General features: G+C 39.8%; 1 protein-coding gene across 6 annotated transcripts; it reads right to left on the bottom strand.

Moving 5' to 3' along the window:
* Window positions 1–8953: 8953 nt before the first annotated feature.
* On the bottom strand, window positions 8954–22373 carry LOC110911084 (F-box protein CPR1). 6 transcript variants are annotated; one of them, XM_022155666.2, is made up of 3 exons: window positions 22136–22373; window positions 20931–21961; window positions 8954–9101 (listed from the first exon to the last, which is right to left on the bottom strand). In XM_022155666.2, the coding sequence occupies exons 2-3, from the start codon at window positions 21942–21944 to the stop codon at window positions 9051–9053; spliced, it is 1065 nt and encodes a 354-aa protein (XP_022011358.1). In that variant the 5' UTR covers window positions 21945–21961; window positions 22136–22373; the 3' UTR covers window positions 8954–9050. The 6 variants fall into 6 exon arrangements, with proteins under 6 accessions (XP_022011358.1, XP_022011357.1, XP_022011354.1 ...); XM_022155665.2 differs by having other exon boundaries at window positions 8962–9104; XM_022155662.2 differs by lacking the exon at window positions 8954–9101 and adding an exon at window positions 20533–20817 and having other exon boundaries at window positions 20931–21985; window positions 22136–22372.
* Between the last annotated feature and the right edge of the window lie 257 nt (window positions 22374–22630).

Raw genomic sequence — 22630 nt, 5'->3', positions numbered from 1 at the left:
CTAAAAATGTTTGTTGCATTTCCGCCCAAGTGTAAATAGATGCCGAAGGCAAAGTGTAGAACCACTTCTTTGCCTTGTCCTCCAAAGAAAATTGAAATAATACCAACTTGATATCATCGGCCGAAAAACCTTGACTCCCAAGAGTATTGCAAATTGAGTCATAGGCCTCCAAATGGAAATACGGCTCCTCCGTTGCTTGACCCTTGTATTTCGGCAAACTTTGTAAGGAGTTGGTCCTTACCTCAAATGTTCTTCCTTGATTGTTTTGAGGAATAACCACCGGTGAAGGATTGTGAGTAATCACCGGTCTAAAATGCGCTTCAATTCCCCTCGCATTTTCCCTAAGATGCCTCCTTGGCACACCAAATCGACCCCTTGGACGAACTTGACCCATTGGTCTTTGCATCGGTCCTTGTGGTGCATTCGGTTGTTGAAATTGTTGTTGTGGCACCGGTGGATGTTGAATTGGTCTTGGAAATTGTGGTTGCACATTTTGTGGTCGAACTTGTTGTAAAGGAACCGGACGTTGCAATTGCGGCCCTTGTGGCCTTGGCCGAATATGTTGATGAATGAGTTGTTGTTGTTGTATTCCACCAACATTTGGAATGACTTGTACTTGGCCTTGCATATACCCGAATTCCCCTTGATCTCCATCACCCCCATAACCGTATCCTTCTTCATCAAAACCTTCAAATTCCTCATAACCTTCATCATACCCATCTCCTTGAATTCCCGATGATTGCCCAAATGGAATAGTCGAGTATTGGAAACCCGATTGATTTGGTGGTCGATACGGTGTAGCATGGACAATAGACGAAATTGGTGCCATAGTATGGCTCGAATACGAGGGACCCGCACCCGGGAAAAAATGGGATAATGGTGGTATAGTAGTGGAAGGGTTAAAGGTGACGGTTGGTTCTTCTTGGGTAGTAATGGGCTGTGTGGTGTTGGTTGGTGTAACCTGTTGAGGTATGGTGGGTTCGGTAGTATTTGGTGGAATGGTAGTGTTAGGTGAAGGTTGAGTGGATGTTGGCATGAATGATGAGGTAAATTCACCCGTAGTGGGTGGTGGTGGATCTCTCTCCATGTATCGAAGTGGTGTAATTGGTGTTGTTGGTGAACTACTGATTGTGTTTTCTCGTAACAAAATTCGGTTTGCTCGCAAAGTTCGCTCGATTTCCGGATCAAATGCCAAAGGTGATAGCTTGTGAGAGCTCCTAGTACGCATGCACCTGTAAATACCTGCACACTAAACACACCTCGCGTAAACCAGAAAAATAACAAACAAAAAGCAAGACAAAAATAACACACGTTGCGCACTACTCCCCGGCAACGGCGCCAAAATTTGACGTGATGTCGTGGTCACAATCAAATTTAATCCCAAAAACAACTATGTAAATAGTGGTAAGCGGGTATCGAACACAGGGAGTTTGTGGAAAATGTGTTATTTGAAAATTATCTAAGTTAACTAAAATTACACTAAATTGCAAGGAAAATAAAATTCACGAGTTGTTTTGATTTGATTGGTTTTAAAAACTAAGATTAATTAACTACTTTGCAAAATGAAACTTGAAGTTGTAAACAATTGAGAAATAAACGACTATCTTGTGTATCCGGTTTGCTTCAACTTTTGTGTTAATCATTTAACTAGAAAGAACTACATAGACATAGTTCATGCATAACCAATTGCAGTGATGAAAGGGGACGAAGTACTCAGATTCCGAGAACGTGAGGTTGTCACCCGATGATCAATCAACCCTTACCCAAACCTAACTATACCCATGATATCCCGATTGCCAACGGCACCAAGAACGTATGGTTTCTAATTAGTTTAAAATAAGAATCAACCTGTTACTAACAATCGATTACACACCATAACAATCAATTTAAATGAAAAGAGATTGATATTCTAGAAATGCAAACAAGAACACAAAAGTCTAAACAAACCTTCACCACAAGATAGTCATTAAAGTACCTAGCCACTCATGGCTTTAACACACATCATGACGAAATAGAAATAACAAACAATGTTTTTAAGTTTCACCAACAAAGACAAGAAATATAGTGCCAAGATTCTTCCCAATTGATTCTAGTGAAAGATTATGCAAAAGATGATGTTTCTTAACTCCCAAGTGCCTCCTAAATAGTCCCCCACTCGTTTTCCTCAAGTAGTAACCGAATCCCCATGATTAGACATCATAATCCTTCATAAAATGGGCTTTAAATGCGTCGGTTACATCTTTGGGTCGATCAGCGCCGTAAGCTACGGCCTCCTGCCGTAGCTTACGGTGGTCAGTGGGTTCCAAGATCAGTCTGCGCCGTAAGATACGGCGGGTGACCGTATCTTACGGTGAGCAGTGGTTCCATACGCCCGTTGGCTCCTGTCTTACGGTGCACAGTGTTTGTACATGATATGTGCCGTAAGCTACGGCCTGGTGGCGTAGCTTACGGCTCTGAGTGATCCTTTGCTCATAATTCCTCCATTTTCCTTGATTTCCACACATCTCGATCACGCCAGCCTCTCGCATCCTTCAAGCTTCCTTAAACCCGCATTTTGTACACTTTAACACCTGCACCGTCATAAACTTGTGATTACCTAATTCACGCAAATAACCGGATAAAATGTAGAATGTGCGTTATGTTTAGACCTTTTAAGGGTTGTCCTACGGACCACCCGTCACTCCACATCAGCATTTTTTTAACCAAGTTAGTGTTTTTTTAACTGGGATCATTATACAAACTAAAGTGAAAAGTTCGGATTATTATTGGTGATTAAATGAGTTGGGATTATTATTGGCCAACAACAGTGAGTTCGGATTATTTATTTCCAATTTGCCTAAAAAAAATCAGTTGTTGGTCTTAAAAATGGTTTTGAGTATCTAATGGATTATCTAGCATTCCAGCCAACCAACCTAGTGATACTATCATGAGAAAGTGGCTTTATTAGGTTCTTTTGGTGGGTGTTTGTTGCTTAATATGTCGGCACATTGAAATGAATCATGATAGAAGAAGTATGCAAGTTCTTTTCACAGTTATTAATGGTTATCTTTATCCTTTAAGTTGGATTATTGATTTGATGTACACAGAGAGAGTAGGTCCGTATTGAGCGTCGAGCGTCGAAACGTAGGTAGTTAATATATAATATTTTTATTATTTAGTCGAAGTCGTCCGTAACAAGCGTAGGTCCGTATCGAGCGTCGAAACGTAGGTAGTCGTTAATATATAATATCTTTATTACTTAGTCGACGTCATCCGTAACGAGCGTAGGTACGTATCGAGCGTCGAAACATACTTCCCCCAATAACTGCTACTGATCTACAGATAGTGTTCAAAGATTTGAAAGATTAAATTTCTAATTTTGAATTAGAGAAAAATGCCCGGATAGTCCCTGTGGTTTCGCCTTTTTTCACCTATAGTCCCCAACTTTCTAAAATTACCTGAATAGTCCCCAAGTTTTCATTTTTTGTTCCCGGATAGTCCCTGGGTCTAACTTCAGTTTGTTTTCTCTGTTAAGAGGATGTGAAATGACAAAAATACCCTTTCCTTAAAAGGCCAAACCATAGGGACTATCCGGGCATCTTCTTCATTTTTATTTATAAAAACCCACCACCACACTTCATCTTCAACCTCCACCCACCATCACCCTCCCACACCCTCCACCATCACCGCCACAGTCACTCTCCATCACCATCTACCACCGCTGCCGGTGCGGCTGCTGCCGTCGTTAACCCTCATCCGCCGGAAAAATAAGTCACCGCCACCCCGCAGACGGCGGTGCCGCTGTCTCCGTCGTTCCTCTTTCCTCGATGCGCTCTCTCTCTCTCTCTCCCTCTATCTCTCCTCGCTCTCCCTAATCTGATCCGCGCGTTTCAATGCCTCAACCTGTTCGATTCGATTGCAGGTTTAAAACCAGAACATTTTTGTTGTGCTCTGCTTTCTCACTTTCTTATATATTATACTTTTTTGGGGTCAAAATCATCATCTGCTCTTGAATATTTTCAAAGATTTGAAGTTGATTATGTTTATTTAATACCATTTTGTGATAAAAGTTACAATTTTTTGTTCGATTGCAGTGTTAAAACAAAAAGGTATGTTTTTGTAATACCATTTATTGTCCTCTGTTTTCTCATTTTCTTGAATTTCAAATTTTGGGCCTAAATAATAGTCTGATCTTCAACATTATTTACGATTCAATGTGGGTTTTGTTTATTTAATCCATTGAATATTGTTAATTTAACATGAGTTTTGTTTATTGCTTTCATAGCTGAAGTAGATACTACCCCTGTATTGAAAAAAAAAACCCACACCTGTTACACCATCGTCATCGTCGAACCACCATCACCAAGTCATCGAACCAGTAAACCACCACCAACCATAGCAACCCACACCACCGCAGCACCCACTCTCCATCTGACCTTAAACCATTTCTTACCACCAGTCGCCGCAACCATCATCTCCACGACCATCATCCTCACCTCCCACAATCGTACCACCACCCACCTGCAACCATTATCTCCAGTCCGATTTCACCGCTCAATCGACCGCCGGTGGCTCAATCTGCCGCCAAAGGAAGCTCCGGTGTAGGGTGGTGGTGGTGTAACAGTCTTCATGGGACGATGAGGCAGGGGACTGGTTTATTGAAGAAGAAGATATATGTTTGGTGGGCCCATTTGATGGAGAGCGACTGTGGCGGTGATGGTGGAGGGTGGAGGAGGGTGATGGTGGGTGGAGGTTGAAGATGAAGTGTGGTGGTGGGGTTTTATAAATAAAAATGAAGAAGCCCGGATAGTCCCTATGGTTTGGTCTTTTAAGGAAAGGGTATTTTTGTCATTTCACACCCTATTAACAGAGAAAACAAACTGAAGTTAGACACAGAGACTATCCGGGAACAAAAAATGAAAACTTGGGGACTATTCGGGTAGTTTTAGAAAGTTGGGGACTATAGGTGAAAAAAGGCGAAACCACAGGGACTATCCGGGCATTTTTCTCTTTGAATTATATAATATGTAACAAGTGTATTATCTCTCAAAATGTTAGTATTATTTGGCCCTTGGAATTGTTGTTTTAAGTTTTATCTGCTACTGATGTACAGATAGTGTTCAAATTTATATAATGGGAACGAGTTGGCATTTGCCCAAATTATTGTTCAAATTTATATAAAGTGTTATTGAAACAAATATTGTTTCCGAATCATTATAAAGCATTAACATTTTCATAGAAAAAAAAAAAGTGGGGCTTTCACTTACCATCATCTGTATTTGAAAAGCTTGGTTATTTTCATGAAAAAAGAGCAATTTGATACATGACGCAATGTTAATTAAAGGTTCTACATATTCACACACCCAAGTCCCTATTTCCACACCCTTCAAGACGCCTCGTATAGACCTATACGAGGCGTATTAACTTTTTCAATTTCCAAGAGAATCTCTGATTATGTCATATTTTGTCTTACTTGCCTCGTATATGCCTCGTATAGGCCTATGCTAGGCGTCTAGGCGAAAAAAGACCATTTAACCCCTGATTTAGGCCTATACTGGGGGTAAATTGGTCTTTTTTGCCTCTCTTATATACCTAGTATAGGCCTATATGAGACGTATGTATATAATTCAAATTACCATTTTACCCCTGAGTTAGGCCTATACTGGGGGAAAACAGGGCTATAATGGTCTTTTGGACACCAGTATACGCCCAGTATAGCCCTATAATGGGCGTCTATTTTTTTTTCTTTTTTTAAATATTTAAAAAGAGAAAACAAAAAAATAAAAATAGACGCCCAGTATAGGGCTATACTGGGCCTATATGAGGGGTCCAAAAGACCATTATAACCCTGTTTTGCCCCCAGTATAGGCCTAATTCAGGGGTATAATGGTCTTTTGATCCACATAGACGCCCAGTATAGCCCTATATTGGGCGTTTATTTTTATTTTTTTTATTTTCTCTTTTTAAATATCAATAAAACTAATATTAACTATAAAAAACTCATATTAATATCAATAACACTAATATTAATTATAAAAAACTCATATTAATTATAATAACACTAATATTAATTATACGATGCCTATACGAGACTTATACTATACGATACGATACGATACAACACGATAGGCTTATACAAGACCTATACGAGACTTATACTACACTATACTATACGATACGATGCGATGCGATACAACACGATATTATAGGATACGATACTGCATCCATAGGCCCATACAATGCCTATACAAGATTTATACTACACTATACGATACGATACGATACGATACAATGTAATACGATACTAGATTATTGGATAAGATACAACACTCGTATAGGACTATAGGTGTGGTTTAGGTCCCGTTTAGGCCTATAGGCTTATACAAGACCTATAGGGGACCTATACTAGACTTATACTATACACTATACGATACGATACGATACGAAACTATAGGATATGATACAACACCCGTATACGTCGATAGGCCTATACAAGACCTATAAGGGACCTATACTGCACTATATGATACGATAGTATCGTATTGTATCGTATAGTATGGTATCGTATTGTATCGTATAGTGTATAGTATAAGTCTCGTATAGGTCCCATATAGGTCTATACGAGACCTATACGAGACTTATACTATACTATACGATACAATACAATACGATATGATACTATAGGATATGATACAACACCCGTATACGTCGATAGGCCTATACAAGACCTATAAGGGACCTATACGAGACCCATACTACACTATATGTTAAAAACAATGTAATATTTCTACGATCGAATATTTTTAAAGGCCGATCTTGAAAACGGTAAAATATTTTTATAAAAAAATAAAACTTTCCTTAAAAAACAACTCAAATTACCCCACCAAAACACCCATTTTTTTACTCAAAAAAACATCACCCTCAAAAAACAATCATATTACCCTACCAAAACATCCATTTTTCAACTCAAAAAAACACCAACGAGGGGTCCTAATATTAATTATTTAAAATAAAAACTTGTTTTTGTATAAAAGTTTGCTAAAACGATTAATATTGTATAAAATGTTTGTTAAAAAAAAAACCTTATATACGCCCAGTATAGGCCTATACAGGCATACAAGGGGCAAAGGGTCATATATGAGACCTATACGAGGGGTCCTATACGCCCAGTATAGGCCTATACGAGGCATATTGAAGCAGTCAAACCAGAAGTGACATTTGTCAGACACTGATTTTGATGTAACCCTATATGCCTCGTATAGGCCTATACGAGGCAAAGGGTGTCTAAATAGGCAGATAGGGTGTCTGGATAGTTTGAGCTTAATTAAAATGTTTTATGTTTAAAGGGTATAATGGTAAAATTGTTCTTTTCTTTTCTTTTCCTCCTAACTCGGGAACACATAAAATGCTTGATTTCTTCTCTTTTCCTCTACATTTCATTAAACTCGGGAACACGAAAAAAATCACATATATTCCCTCCTTTTCTCTCTTAATTCATTTTCCTTCCCCTCCCCCTGTTAAATGAGACTCGAGAACAGAGTGTAAAGGTTAAAGTGAATGATTTATATATAGTGTTTAAGGGTTTATTTTTAATATAAAATTCAAACATGCAACGGTCCAAACTCCTCCAACCTTCAAAAAATGCAACGACTACTCATTTCTTCACGCGTGATATATTTAACGCGTTATAAACACCACGCGTGGTGGACACGGGTGGCGGCGGTGTTCCTCGCATGGTCACCGGCCACCACGGAGGCGCCCCACTCCCCTAAGTATCTAGTGCCACCTCATAACTACCAAAACCAAAATTGACTTCACCATCATACTTTTAATTTCACCCACAATCTGTAGGACAACCTAATAAAATCCAACCCCAAGCTTTATTATCTTGTCAAGAGCTTTGGTGGTTGCGGTGGATTGAACTCGACGATCAGGAGGCTTTGTGTTCTCCACTTCTCCTCATGTTTTGGCTGATGATGTACAAAAGCGTACTTTAAATCGCGTAGTAAAATAACAATTCATCGGTGTCATAACTGATTGATCCAGCAATATATTTTGTGGGGCTTTCTATACTGTTTCGGTTGACTTGAGTTATTCAGCCTTGATTGTGTTTTTTATGATGTACTGCATGTTTACTAAAGTTGTGGTCCGGTTAAAGAATAGTGTTTGGATTTTTGGATCAAATTACTTCTCTAACTGTTTTGATATCCCGCTGTATTATAAAACCAAAAACTAACTATATAAAAGATATAAATAAAACTGTTGCTGGAATAAGGTCGAGCCCTAATTACCGCTACATGTGCACCATTATTGTGTAACTTAAATAATGATCCATAACATGTTTAACTCTATGGTTAACACACAAGTAGTCAGCCCGAACCTTGGTGATTATCAATTACTTCAGCATATAAAATGGGTCTATTGCTTTGGTCTATGCAAGACTTTGCCTTGTTTAATATGTATATATCAATGTAAGACTAGATGAACTGGTCGATAGGAGAACTCAAGAATAATGTGTAGGTTATACTTTTGCTTTGGTCTATGCAAGACTTTGCCTTGTTTAGACTATGGAGTGTGGAGGGGCTTAAAAAGAAATATGAAGTTAATCTATTTTGGTTTGAGACATGCCAATGACCTTATCGGAAAAAGTCCCAAGTTATACGTTGCGTCTACGTGGTAGGGCTTTACCTCTTTGCCCTCCCCCCCCCCCCCCCATAGTCTAAAGGCCAACTGAAATATCATGTCTGCATGTTCCATCTAAAGAGAATACTTCTAGGGGTGAAAAAAATTTGTATGTAGACAACCTGTATCAGCGCATTGGGTAATGGTAAAGGATCAATATTTTTCTAAATTTTCATAATAAGGGCATGAATGGTTATTTGTCAATAAACATAACATATATGTCCAACCAGTTTATTAATAGCGGATAATAAATAACCATATGCGGCAAGTACTAAACCTATATCCAACTAAACTTATATCCAACAAGTACGCCATGTTATATCCATACGAGAGGCCTTTTATGCTTGGGATATGTCTTGCGCCTATTCCTCTTCCTCTTTCTAAAGTTATTACCCTTTTACACTGTTTTCAACACTCTTATGTACTTCCTGATCCTGCCTCTGCTGTATTGCATGAATATATAAACAGAAATTAGGACAATTTACACTCCAGCATATATATATATATAGAGTAGGAGTTGGGTAGAAAGTCTATTTTTCCTAGAAAGTCTAGGAAGGAATAAGAATTGGACATGTGTCATTGAGGGATTTTAAGTAGAAGGGCTATCATGTAATTTCACATTTTAATTTTATTTTTGGTGTAACGCCCTGCTTTTTCATACTTTCCATAATTAGAAAGCTCGCCTTGTAATGCTATTTTTGGAAATCTTGTATTATTGTAGTTGTCTTTTCGTTGTAAAATCCGAGACTTGGATCATAAATAAAATTCGTATTTCTTTAAATTTGCCATCTACATATTCATACATGTTCATACGTTGGAATTCATTGTACATCGAATCCTTATTTGTAATTCATACTTATACGATACTTATTCACGATGCATGTCCATGCTTGTCCTCAAATTGTTACCTAAAAACCCCTAATAATATGCTTATTTATACAACGGTTAATCATCTAATATGTGACATATACTTGTCACTTACAAACATGTTACATACTTGTACATTACACTTTTTACCTAGTTAAATCATGTTTTATTTCATATTTCACCTTGTTACAAGTTAGGGGAAACATTGTTGCATATTATTACACAATTTAATTAACAAAATTACTCATTATAATGTTTTAAAAGAATAAAAAAATAAAGAAATATGGCAGCCCCAATTCAGCAAAATTCAGCCCCATATAGTTGGGCTTTGTGGGCTAGTTTCAAGGTGTAACCCCTTCTAAACACTTCCAAAGCCCAACCCATTGAAACCCTAATCCTTCCCCCTATAAATACCACTTATAACCAGCCTCCCTACCACTTTTGCAACACTAAAAACTCTCAAAACATCCTCCAAACCGTAGCTGAAAGCAAGGGTTCGAGCAGATTGACACCCCTTCACGAAAATGAGCATAACTCACTCATTTCTTAACGAAATCACTTGATTCTTTTTCCTACTTACTTGGATAATCATGGGGTTCGATTCCTAGACTTCTCCTTGGAGAAATCAGACCTGGAAATGCCCCGAAATCGTCCATAAACTTTCTGTTTGTTTTTATGTTCATCAAAAACTTGTTTAAACCTATGTAACTTGTGTTCAACACATCTCATACCTATGTCCTAATGCTTACAACTTATCCCATGGTTGGTTAAGCTTAAAAACAAGGTTGAGACATTTAAAATCAGAGGATTAAACCTCATAAACTTGGTGTTTTGTTTAGGGTTTCAACCCACAAATCATGTCAAACATAGCCTTTGATACATGAGTGATTATGGAACGACTTGGGTTGTCCTACATACAATCCTCACATGATTTGATGATTTCTCTATAGTTAGGTTGTTTATGTTATTGTGCAAATCCTAGTTCGTGACCCTCCTTGGTTGTTGTTACACCAAGTGAAGTGGTGAACATTCAAGGGGTTCCTAAATGGAAGCATGTCCTTCCTACCCCATACATGACATCTATGATAATACAAGGTGCCTAAATGAAGATCCTAATCTTCTACCTCCTACTTGAATTATTGGACTAAATAATATGTAGTACCTAACCTAAGTATATATATACACTCATTCGAACCTTTGATGTTGAACTTGTGTTTATATGTTAAAGTAGTAGAACATCACCTAAGACCTAAACCTTGTTGTGATTCTTATGGGTGTTCAACTCATGAAAACATTATCATAACCCTTGTGGTTACCAAGTGTCATACAAGGGTTAAGTGTTGAAGATGATTATTTTCACATGCTATTCTCATATCTTACTTTTATGTTGTTTTAAATACCGAATCTCGACTCTAAGCATACTAGAACTTTAACCCTACACATTCAACTTTCTAACCCCATCAACTTTGTCAAAATATTAGTATTATTTGGCCCTTGGAATTATCTGTACATCAGTAGCAGATATGCAGTAAAGATGTGAAGAAACACTAGATAAATGGTCGGAACCGAGATATCTAGGGGGTTCGAATCCGCATAAAAAGGTTAGTTCCCACTCGATTGATTTAGATCTAAACAGACCTTCTCTTCCGGTAATTCTGCAAAAAAGAAGCACCGTTAGGCTCGCCAAGGGGAGAAGAGGGTTCTCTCCTTGACCCGACTTCGGTGTGAGAATAAGTATTGGGAAATGAAGAAGAAGATGAATTTAAGAAGTCAATGTAACTTAACTTTCATACCTGAATAGTTCTCTTATTTATAACCGGGAATCTTTGGGCGGGAAAACCCGTTAGTGAAAAGAAAACGGAAAATGCTAACCCTGTAAGCGGTTATGTTTCCTTCCGTTAATACTCTCGATCCGACGTGATAGCACACGGATCGTGGTTTTGATCGAAGGCTAGGGATCAGCCACGTGTAAAGTGGCTAAGTGGAGATTACCCTTCATTTGCATGCATTCGTTGTGATTTTAAGGACGACTGATGTAGTGACACGTGTCCAGACGGTTGTAACCGTCTTGGTGGTGCACGATTGTATTATTTCTAGAAGACTACTGCTGTAATATGGTGTGACACCTTATCGTGTGGAAGCAGGTGAATAAATCCCAAGTCTGGGCAAATAATATCCAAGTCTGGATATTAAGCGGAAGTATCTAACTCTGGATTCTTATCCCTTATTTGGTGTAAGAGAGGCGCAAGGTTTTATGATTCCCTTTGGGCGCAAGCGTTGACTGTTGTGGGCCTTTTAAACCTTTCTTTTGTGAGACCAGTGCGCGGCCGCGCAGGGTGCCAAGCTGAAAATTAAGGCTGTGGTATGGTCCCGAGCACTTATTTATAAGGTTTTTGGGACCTTACCCCTTCAAGTCCCCTCAGTCTAGTGTTGTACTTATGTAAGTAAGTGGAGCACTGGACTTGTGAGAGGGAAATGCTTTTGGGCGCGAAAAATAAGGAATCTTCTATGAGAAGATTTTATTTTGAAGGTTTTGAAAATCTTTGACTTTAGTGGATAGTATGGTCAGGACTGTGTGACAAGCTGTCATTGTCAGGTACGTTTTACTATCCGTGTTTTTCACGCGCGCGTGCAAACACGTGTGTATTTTTTCTGCTGTTTGGGGACGTGTGATATCCGGAAAAATCGCTGTGACGGTTACCGATGCTATTTATTGCGATAAGTATATAACGTTTGAGTAACCTCTTCGTGCAATCATTGTTTTATTGAAAACTTTTCCCCTTCCTTTCTTCTTTAATTGTTTGAGAAAGAGGTTGTCAATCTTTCTTCTTCTTATGTCAACTGGAGAATATCACGAAGATTTATCGGAGGAAATGTCTACTGAACTTCCACCGCTGAAATGGCCTAGGGCAACTTTTGATAGCCTTGTTCATAACTTTAGGTTCCCGGAGACCTGGGGTGCCCGGTACCCTGAGGAGGGTCAGACGGCAGCAGATGCTCCGGCTGGGTATATTACTCTGTTTTGGGATTTCTTTTGTGAAGGCAACTTTCGCTAGCCTGCAACAAAGTTTTTCCTTGAAATTCTTGGTTTTTACAACATTCATCTCTCTCAACTGCATCCTATTGGTATGGTTAGGGTTCGTCATTTTGAGTTTGTGTGTCGGACCATGCATAGTGAGCCGACCGTTCCCCGATTTAGGGTTTTTCATCAAATGCATTGTACCCAGGGGTTTTATTCCTTTGTTCAGAGGGCATCTGCGAAGAAAATTTTGCAGCATCCTCCGAAATCTTTCCATGATTGGAAAAAAAAAAAAAAATTCTTTATCAGAGCCGGAGTGATTCCAGTGAGGATGGTATTGAGGGGAAAAGAAGATGTTCCCGTGGAAACGCTTCGGACCCCTTCTGACGAGAATTGGTACGAGGATCTGAAAGAAATTCCTAACATTGTTCTCCCTGAGAAAGCCCTCGTCGGGGCTAGTATGAGTTTAAACTGGAAGATGGTCCGGGACGACAAGCCGGTGTATACGGAGGGAGGTCATGGTATGACTTGGTTTTCTCTTCCCCTCCCCCCCCCCCCCCTTTTCTCCTCTTTTATTTTTTTACATGTTTCCCTCTTCTTGCAGTTGTTTCGTTGTATGTTGTTGCATATAAAAGAGAATGGGGGAAATGGGTACCATTAAGAAAAAGCCTAACGAAGAGCTTTGGTACCATCGTATTGTGAGGAATTTTGCTCTTACGCGGGATGCGGATATGTCTGAACAGCCTGCTGCTGGTGTAGGTAAGATTGTGCATACTGTTTGTTTTCTTACTATTGTGCCTTTGAGCAAATTGTTCTTTGTGCTTTATAGGTGAGTTATTGAAATTGGGCATAGGCCCTGAGAAGAAAAAACGCGCAACGGCTAGTAATGTCGCGCCGAAAAAGAGTGATGCTGAGAAGCCTCAATCTTCTAAAGCTAAAAATGTTGGGGAGAAGAAAGGTATGCGCCATTCTTCTGACAACTGGTGTGATTATGTGGTGGTTTCTGATACTTTGGAGGGTCTTGCGCCTGCAATTACTATTAGGCGACTGAAACCAGAATCGAAGGATTCTGCTGACATTCCTCTATCCAACTCAGAGGATCCAATTGATTTAGAGTCTAGTCCTGAGCACTTGGTGCAAAGAGGAGCAAACAAAAGGAAACAAACTGATGCTGATGCGGAGGGTCAACCTCCTAAAAAAGTTCAGAGGAAGAAAATTACTAGAAGGGGAAACCTTGATGCCTTTGTTACAGAATCTGTTCCTGGTAAGTGGCGTCTTTCCTTATTTTTCCTTATGCGGATTAGATCCTTACAATTTTTTTTTTATTTTTTCAGAGGTTACTGTTACTCCTATTTCCACAGAACCGCAATCTGTGGAGAATGAAGAACTTCCCTCCACTCCCCCGCATGCTCCTGTAGTTGACCAGCTGAAACCTACAGGTGTTGCAGATGATGGTGGGGAGAAGACTGTTGAAGCTGAGAAACCTGCTGGTGGTGATCCAAGTGTGGTGAATGATGCTGATAATCCCCCGACCCCTGAGGTTGCTCATGATTGGGGAAAGGAACAACTGAGAAAACTTCTCCTAAACCTTCTGATACTATGCCAGAGCCTGTTGAGAAGCTGACAGTTGAGGAAGAAGATTTGTCTGCTGGTTTTAGTAAACATTCTCCGATCCGCCCAGAGGAAACCTTGGGAGATTACTATTATCGGACTTACATGGAGAAAGATGTTGCTGATCCTCACACCCCCGTTTGGAACTTGAAGAAAGGTGATACTTTCTCAGATTGGCACGTGTGCCAAGATTGGTTGCAAGGGACACTTCCACATGGGGAAATTAAATTTCAGGAAGGTCGATCTTATGAGCAGACTTACCAGTCTTACTGCGCAGAAACTGCTTCTCATGTTTCTACCACTCACCGTATAGTACGTGAGTGGTATAGTATGCATAAGGAGCAGGAATCCTTTATGGCGTCTCAGAAGAAATTTGCCAAAGATGAGAGACGTGTGGCTCAACTGATGGCTAAATTAAAAGATGATCAAGCCAAGTTTGAAACTGAGCGTAAGACTGAGGAATGGTCTGTTGCTGGTTGGAAAAGAAAAGCGGAAGCTGAAGCTGCTCTCCTTTCTGAGGAACGTAAAAATTGGAGAAAGATTTGTGAAAAAGATAATGTTGAGAGGTACAAGTTTTAGCCACCCTTGCCCTTAGAGATAAAGAGTTGAAAGAACTTACTGCTTTGGTTTCTGATCAGGAACAACTTACGAAGGATCTGGAGCTTGCGCATTCCGAAAATACCGAAACTTCCCGCCGTTTGACTGAGGTTGAGGAGAAATTAGAAAATTCTGAAACGGCGCGGGTTACAGCGGAAAGCGAGCTTGAACCTTTAAAGAATGATATGTCCTGGTTGAAAGATCGCGGAATTGCGTGCGTAAGTTTCTTCTCTCCTTCTTGTTTGTGGAAAGTACTTGTTAATACTTGTTTTTGCTTTGATTTCATAGGTTGCGGAATCTGTATTAAACTCTGATGAGTTGGATAAGACCGCTGCTGATTTAATGGTTGCTGCGCGACGTGATGGGTATGCACAAGGATACGCTGAATGTTCCCAACTTGTAAAAAGTGCCTTAAAAGTTAGCTGGGATGATAGCAAGTCTGCGACTTTTGGCGTAAATACTAGCGCCGCGCTTGCTTCCATGAAGACAGAGTTTAATAATTTGCAACTTCCAGTTATGGATTTGATAAACGCAGCACTGCAGTCGGATGACCACGTGACGCGATTAAAGGAAATCTTCCCGGATGAGGGTGAAGATTTAGGGTAGTTTGTTTTTAAAATTGTATTTGAACAATTTCATGTAATATGCGGGATGTAAATCCCTGTTTTGGCGGTGCGTTGTTGCGCTAGTATTTTAAACACTGTCGTGTTTAAATGTTCAGGACGTATTCGTACGTTTGAGAACAACATGTTTCTATTTGTTTGATTTTACAATATTTTGCATGAGTACAATTGCTTTTATCGAGTAAGGCGAATGAAGTTGGTATAAAGCTCATGTGTGGATTTATGGTCGTTTGTGATGTGATCACTGACCGCGCATGGAGCTTGTTTTGTAACTACCATAATGTTTTTGCGCTTACTACAAGAAATTGCATGCATTTTGTAAACAGAAATAATAGAAACTTTGCAATTTTATTAATGGATAGAGCACAGAAGCTTTACAAAGTTTTTGTAATAATTATATGGGACTTAACTTACTCTCTGGTATCTCCGCCATGTCCGATGAATCATGTCTTTCCACGGGGAGCTTATAGAACTGTTACTTAAGTTTTTGCCCGTTTACTTGGGCCCTCCTCCCTTCGGGTTATCTGCTTAATCTCTTTTCGTACATTTTGGAGTAGATGCGTTAATTCGCCACTCTTGAGAGCTTTCTCTATCTCTGTACGCAGAGAGATGCAATTGTTAGTGGTGTGCCCGTTGTCTTTGTGATACTCGCAGTACTGCGCCGGGTCTTGTCCACGTTTACTCTTCATCGGGACCGGAGGCTTGAATTGGTAGTCTTCAATACTTAAGACCTCTGCCGGGGTCTTTGTTAGGGGAGTCCAATGTCTCTCCCTATTTTCCTGTTTGCTCTCCCGCTGCGCGGAGAGTTTGTTAATTGTTGTACGAGCGTCTTCGGACGAACGGCTTCCTGTTCCGGACTCACGCCATAATTTTTTAAACCTCCTTTCACTGGATAAGCTTAAATCCGCGGGCCTATTGTGTGGTGGCGGTGGCCTGTTTGTTGTGAGGTTTTTCTCCGTTTGCGCATAAACTTTGGCTGCCGCCATTATCTTCTCCCAACTTGTTGGAAGGCCTTCTGTTCCAGATAAAACTTTGATCATGTCATCGCATCGAACCGCGTACTTGAATTGCGCACTGATCAATTGTTCGTGAACACCGCCGATTTCCAACACTTCTTTATTGTATCTAGTGATGAAATCTTCCAACACTTCCTGTTCCAACACTTCCCTCCGTATACACCGGCTTGTCGTCCCGGTCCATCTTCCAGTTTAAACTCATACTAGCCCCGACGAGGGCTTTCTCAGGCAGAACAATGTTAGGAATTTCCTTCAGATCCTGGTACCAATTCTCGTCAGAAGGGGTCCGAAGCGTTTCCACGGGAACATCTTCTTTTCCCCTCAAAACCATCCTCACCGGAATCACTCCGGCTCTGATAAAGAAAAATTTTTATTTCCAATCATGGAAAGATTTCGGAGGATGCTGCAAAATTTTCTTCGCAGATGCCCTCTGAACAAAGGAATAAAACCCCTGGGTACAATGCATTTGATGAAAAACCCTAAATCGGGGAACGGTCGGCTCAATATGCATGGTCCGACACACAAACTCAAAATGACGAACCCTAACCATACCAATAGGATGCAGTTGAGAGAGATGAATGTTGTAAAAACCAAGAATTTCAAGGAAAAACTTTGTTGCAGGCAAGCGAAAGTTGCCTTCACAAAAGAAATCCCAAAACAGAGTAATATACCCAGCCGGAGCATCTGCTGCCGTCTGACCCTCCTCAGGGTACCGGGCACCCCAGGTCTCCGGGAACCTAAAGTTCTGAACCAAGCTATCAAAAGTTGCCCTAGGCCATTTCAGCGGTGGAAATTCAGTAGACATTTCCTCCGATAAATCTTCGTGATATTCTCCAGTTGACATAAGAAGAAGAAAGATTGACAACCTCTTTCTCAAACAATTAAAGAAGAAAGGAAGGGGAAAAGTTTTCAATAAAACAATGATTGCACGAAGAGGTTACTCAAACGTTATATACTTATCGCAATAAATAGCATCGGTAACCGTCACAGCGATTTTTCCGGATATCACAGGTCCCCAAACAGCAGAAAAAATACACACGTGTTTGCACGCGCGCGTGAAAAACACGGATAGTAAAACGTACCTGACAATGACAGCCTGTCACACAGTCCTGACCATACTATCCACTAAAGTCAAAGATTTTCAAAACCTTCAAAATAAAATCTTCTCATAGAAGATTCCTTATTTTTCGCGCCCAAAAGCATTTCCCTCTCACAAGTCCAGTGCTCCACTTACTTACATAAGTACAACACTAGACTGGGGGGACTTGAAGGGGTAAGGTCCCAAAACCTTATAAATAAGTGCTCGGGACCATACCACAGCCTTAATTTTCAGCTTGGCACCCTGCGCGGCCGCGCACTGGTCTCACAAAAGAAAGGTTTAAAAGGCCCACAACAGTCAACGCTTGCGCCCAAAGGGAATCATAAAACCTTGCGCCTCTCTTACACCAAATAAGGGATAAGAATCCAGAGTTAGATACTTCCGCTTAATATCCAGACTTGGATATTATTTGCCCAGACTTGGGATTTATTCACATGCTTCCACACGATAAGGTGTCACACCATATTACAGCAGTAGTATTCTAGAAATAATACAATCGTGCACCACCAAGACGGTTACAACCGTCTGGACACGTGTCACTACATCAGTCGTCCTTAAAATCACAATGGATGCATGCAAATGAAGGGTAATCTCCACTTAGCCACTTTACACGTGGCTGATCCCTAGCCTTCGATCAAAACCACGATCCGTGTGCTATCACGTCGGATCGAGAGTATTAACGGAAGGAAACATAACCGCTTACGGGGTTAGCATTTTCCGTTTTCTTTTCACTAACGGGTTTTCCCGCCCAAAGATTCCCGGTTATAAATAAGAGAACTATTCAGGTATGAAAGTTAAGTTACATTGACTTCTTAAATTCATCTTCTTCTTCATTTCCCAATACTTATTCTCACACCGGAGTCGGGTCAAGGAGAGAACCCTCTTCTCCCCTTGGCGAGGCTAACGGTGCTTCTTTTTTGCAGAATTACCGGAAGAGAAGGTCTGTTAAGATCTAAATCAATCGAGTGGGAACTAACCTTTTTATGCGGATTCGAACCCCCTAGATATCTCGGTTCCGACCATTTATCTAGTGTTTCTTCACCTCTTTACTGCATATCTGCTACTGATGTACAGATAGTGTTCAAATTTATATAATGGGAACGAGTTGGCATTTGCCCAAATTATTGTTCAAATTTATATAAAGTGTTATTGAAACAAATATTGTTTCCGAATCATTATAAAGCATCAACATTTTCATAGAAAAAAAGTGAGGCTTTCAATTACCATCATCTGTATTTGAAAAGCTTGCTTATTTTCATGGAAAAAGAGCAATTTGATACATGACGCAATGTTAATTAAAATGTTTTATGTTTAAAGGGTCTAATGGTAAAATTGTTCTTTTCTTTTCTTTTCCTCCTAACTCGGGAACACATAAAATGCTTGATTTCTTCTCTTTTCCTCTACATTTCATTACACTCGGTAACACGAAAAAAATCACATCTTTTCCCTCCTTTTCTCTCTTAATTCATTCTCCTTCCCCTCCCCTGTTAAATGAGACCCGGGAACATAGTGTAAAGGTTAAAGTGAATGATTTATATATTGTGTTTAAGGGTTTATTTTTAATATAAAATTCAAACATGCAACGGTCCAAACTCCTCCAACCTTCAAAAAATGCAACGACTACTAATTTCTTCACGCGTGATATAGTTAACGCGTTATAAACACCACGCGTGGTGGACACGGGTGGCGGCGGTGTTCCTCGCATGGTCACCGGCCACCACGGAGGCGCCCCACTCCCCTAAGTATCTAGTGCCACCTCATAACTACCAAAACCAAAATTGACTTCACCATCATACTTTTAATTTCACCCACAATCTGTAGGACAACCTAATAAAATCCAACCCCAAGCTTTATTATCTTGTCAAGAGCTTTGGTGGTTGCGGTGGATTGAACTCGACGATCAGGAGGCTTTGTGTTCTCCACTTCTCCCCATGTTTTGGCTGATGATGTACAAAAGCGTACTTTAAATCGCTTAGTAAAATAACAATTCCTCGGTGTCATAACTGATTGATCCAGCAATATATTTTGTGGGGCTTTCTATACTGTTTCGGTTGACTTGAGTTATTCAGCCTTGATTGTGTGTTTTATGATGTACTGCATGTTTACTAAAGTTGTGGTCCGGTTAAAGAATAGTGTTTGGATTTTTGGATCAAATTACTTCTCTAACTGTTTTGATATCCCGCTGTATTATTATAAAACCAGAAACAAACTATATAAAAGATATAAATAAAACTGTTGCTGGAATAAGGTCGAGCCCTAGTTACCGCTACATGTGCACCATGATTGTGTAACTTAAATAATGATCCATAACATGTTTAACTCTATAGTTAACATACAAGTAGTCAGCCCGAACCTTGGTGATTATCAATTACTTCAGCATATTAAATGGGTCTATTGCTTTGGTCTATACAAGACTTTGCCTTGTTTAATATGTATATCAATGTAAGACTAGATGAACTGGTCGGTGGGAGAACTCAAGAATAATGTGTAGGTTATACTTTTGCTTTGGTCTATGCAAGACTTTGCCTTGTTTAGACTATGGGGTGTGGAGAGGCTTGGGTTGGAGTCATTGCTCGACACATAACAGATGTGGGCTCCACTAGTCCGCAATTCCGCATAAAAAATGGGGTGTGGAAGAGGCAGATGTTTGCTTCTTAGTTAACAAACAACCATAAAAATCCTAAAAAAATGGCCATTGTTAAACCCTTGCAATTACCCAACTATACCAATCATTATCAAAAATGCCATGAAGAAACCAAAGTTGTTAAAGTCAAAAAGAAAAAAAATGAGTTTTATTCTTAAAAATGTTTTTTATAACATGGAAAAACAAATATGAAGTTAAACTATTTTGGTTTGCGACATGCCAAAAGTCCTAAGTTATACGTTGACGCAACGTGGTAGGGCTTTACCCCCCCCCCCCCCTCCCCCCCATAGTCTAAAGGCCAACTGAAATATCATGTTCGCATGTTCCATCTAAAGAGAATACTTCTAGGTGTGAAAAAAAAATTGTATGTAGACAATCTGTATCAGCGCATTGGGTAATGATAAAGGATCAATATTTTTCTAAATTTTCATAATAAGGGCATGAATGTTATTTGTTAATAAATATAACACATATGTCCAACCAGTTTATTAATAGCGGATAATAAATAACCATATGCGGCAAGTACTAAACTTATATCCAACAAGTACGCCATGTTATATCCATACGAGAGGCCTTTTATGCTTGGGATATGTCTTGCACCTATTCCTCTTCCTCTTTCTAATGTTATTACCCTTTGCACTGCTTTCAACACTCTTATTTACTTCCTGTTCCTGCCTCTGCTGTATTGCATGCATATATAAACAGAAATTAGGACAATTTGGTACCAACATAAGCTCCAGCAAATACATATATTAATTAAAAGAGAAGACATATATATATATATAGATTGAACCTTGGTATTCCTCGTTTGCCTCTCATAATAGTTATTAAGATGGGGATAAGGAGATACGAGGCTCTTAACAAATAGACTAGCACGAATGTAGTCCCCATTGCAGGGCACACGGGTACCATCATCATGACTGTAGTAATGTATACTTGAATGAAGCCTACCCGTCAAGTGATGCGCAACATCATACTTGGCCTCACAATTATGATCATTATACAGTTCCCATTTGTTGTTTTTCATCACCCATTTGTTAGTTGACAAAGGTGAACGACATGAATATATGCAAAGACATTCTTCTATAACCCCGAGTCGGTGTTTCCCATTCCATTTGTACTCTTCATCTTCGGTAGGAAGGGAGATTTCTTTAAATTCCTCCTTGGATAAGTCTAAAGATATGATTACTTTCTTCTTTGCAGCAGCCATAAACCAGTGAAGCGCCCCACCGCATAAGACACCGTCAATACCCTCACGACACCTATACATGACTTCTTCTCCAATGACTCTCCAGATATTTGATTTCAATGATAACACATAAAAACGAGTGCGTTTTTTGGAGTAAGTTTGCCTGAAGCCTGCTACAAGCTTGTAGTCATCAGCATATGAATCATAACCAAAACCCCAACATACCACTTCTCTAGTCATAATTATTTCAGCCATATTCGGGCGAAAAGGCGGATTTGGCAGTTTCTTTTCCTCTCTAGTGGAAGGATTGATGACCACAAATTCAACATCTTCAGGAGAAAAGCATACGAGGCCATCACAAGAACCAACAATATGAGTATCGTCCATGTAAAGCGAATCATCTACATTTGTAATACCAGACATAGCGAACCTTCTATGTCCAAGTTGAGGATTGTGACGATCATTGTCGTAAGCATGGTTCAGGTGGGCTTTAACGAAACGAGGACAGGATATCAAAGAGTGCCAGGACTTACACACGCTCTTGCATCTGATCAGATCTTCCACATCCAATCTTACCAGTAACTGCTCAATCACATCAAACGAAAGTTCTGCCGCCATTCAAACCCTAATACCTGCTGCCCACAGAGATAAACCAAACCCTAACTCAAATCAGCAATCAAGTAAGCTAATGATACATAAACAGATAGCGATTACATAACAATTTGACAGCTAATTAAGATGCAGTAACATCAGATCTTCAACAATATAGGTCATAACTTCGTAATTAAGTGTAAGAGATTATAGAATACCTGTGAGAAACAGTGCAGATGATTAGAGATGAGGTCCAGCAGGTAAGAGAGAGAGATGTAGCTATGGCGGTGATTGAGAAAATATTGGGGAAGAAGAGTTATTTTATGGTGTTTGATATCGTCGTTCTTGTGAGTGAAGGAATCGATTGTGATTTTAGGGTTGAATCCACGACTGATATATCCCGTTCCCATATGCGGCGTTTTACGGTTAGAAGATAGTAAAAAACCCATCTCCACCCATGTTAAAATTTAGATGGGTATTTTAAAACTCATCATGAATAAATCCCTAGCACATTCTAACTTATTTCCTTTTTCAAAAGAGGCCTAAAATAACCTAAAATATCATGGTTGGTTTTTTGTTGCCACCCTAGTTTAGACTGCAGGGTATGGTGGGGCTTGGGTTGGCCGTGGGTTGGGGCGGGTGATGACACGTGGAATGGGAGCCCCCCCCCACTGCCTGGTACGTGTCCGCGGAGTATGGTGGGGCGTGGGTTG

The sequence above is a fragment of the Helianthus annuus genome, chromosome 15, assembly GCF_002127325.2.
Source record: "Helianthus annuus cultivar XRQ/B chromosome 15, HanXRQr2.0-SUNRISE, whole genome shotgun sequence".
Lineage (NCBI taxonomy): Eukaryota > Viridiplantae > Streptophyta > Magnoliopsida > Asterales > Asteraceae > Helianthus > Helianthus annuus.
The sequence above is the reverse complement of the archived record's forward strand: the minus strand, read 5'-3'. Positions and strand labels throughout refer to the sequence as shown.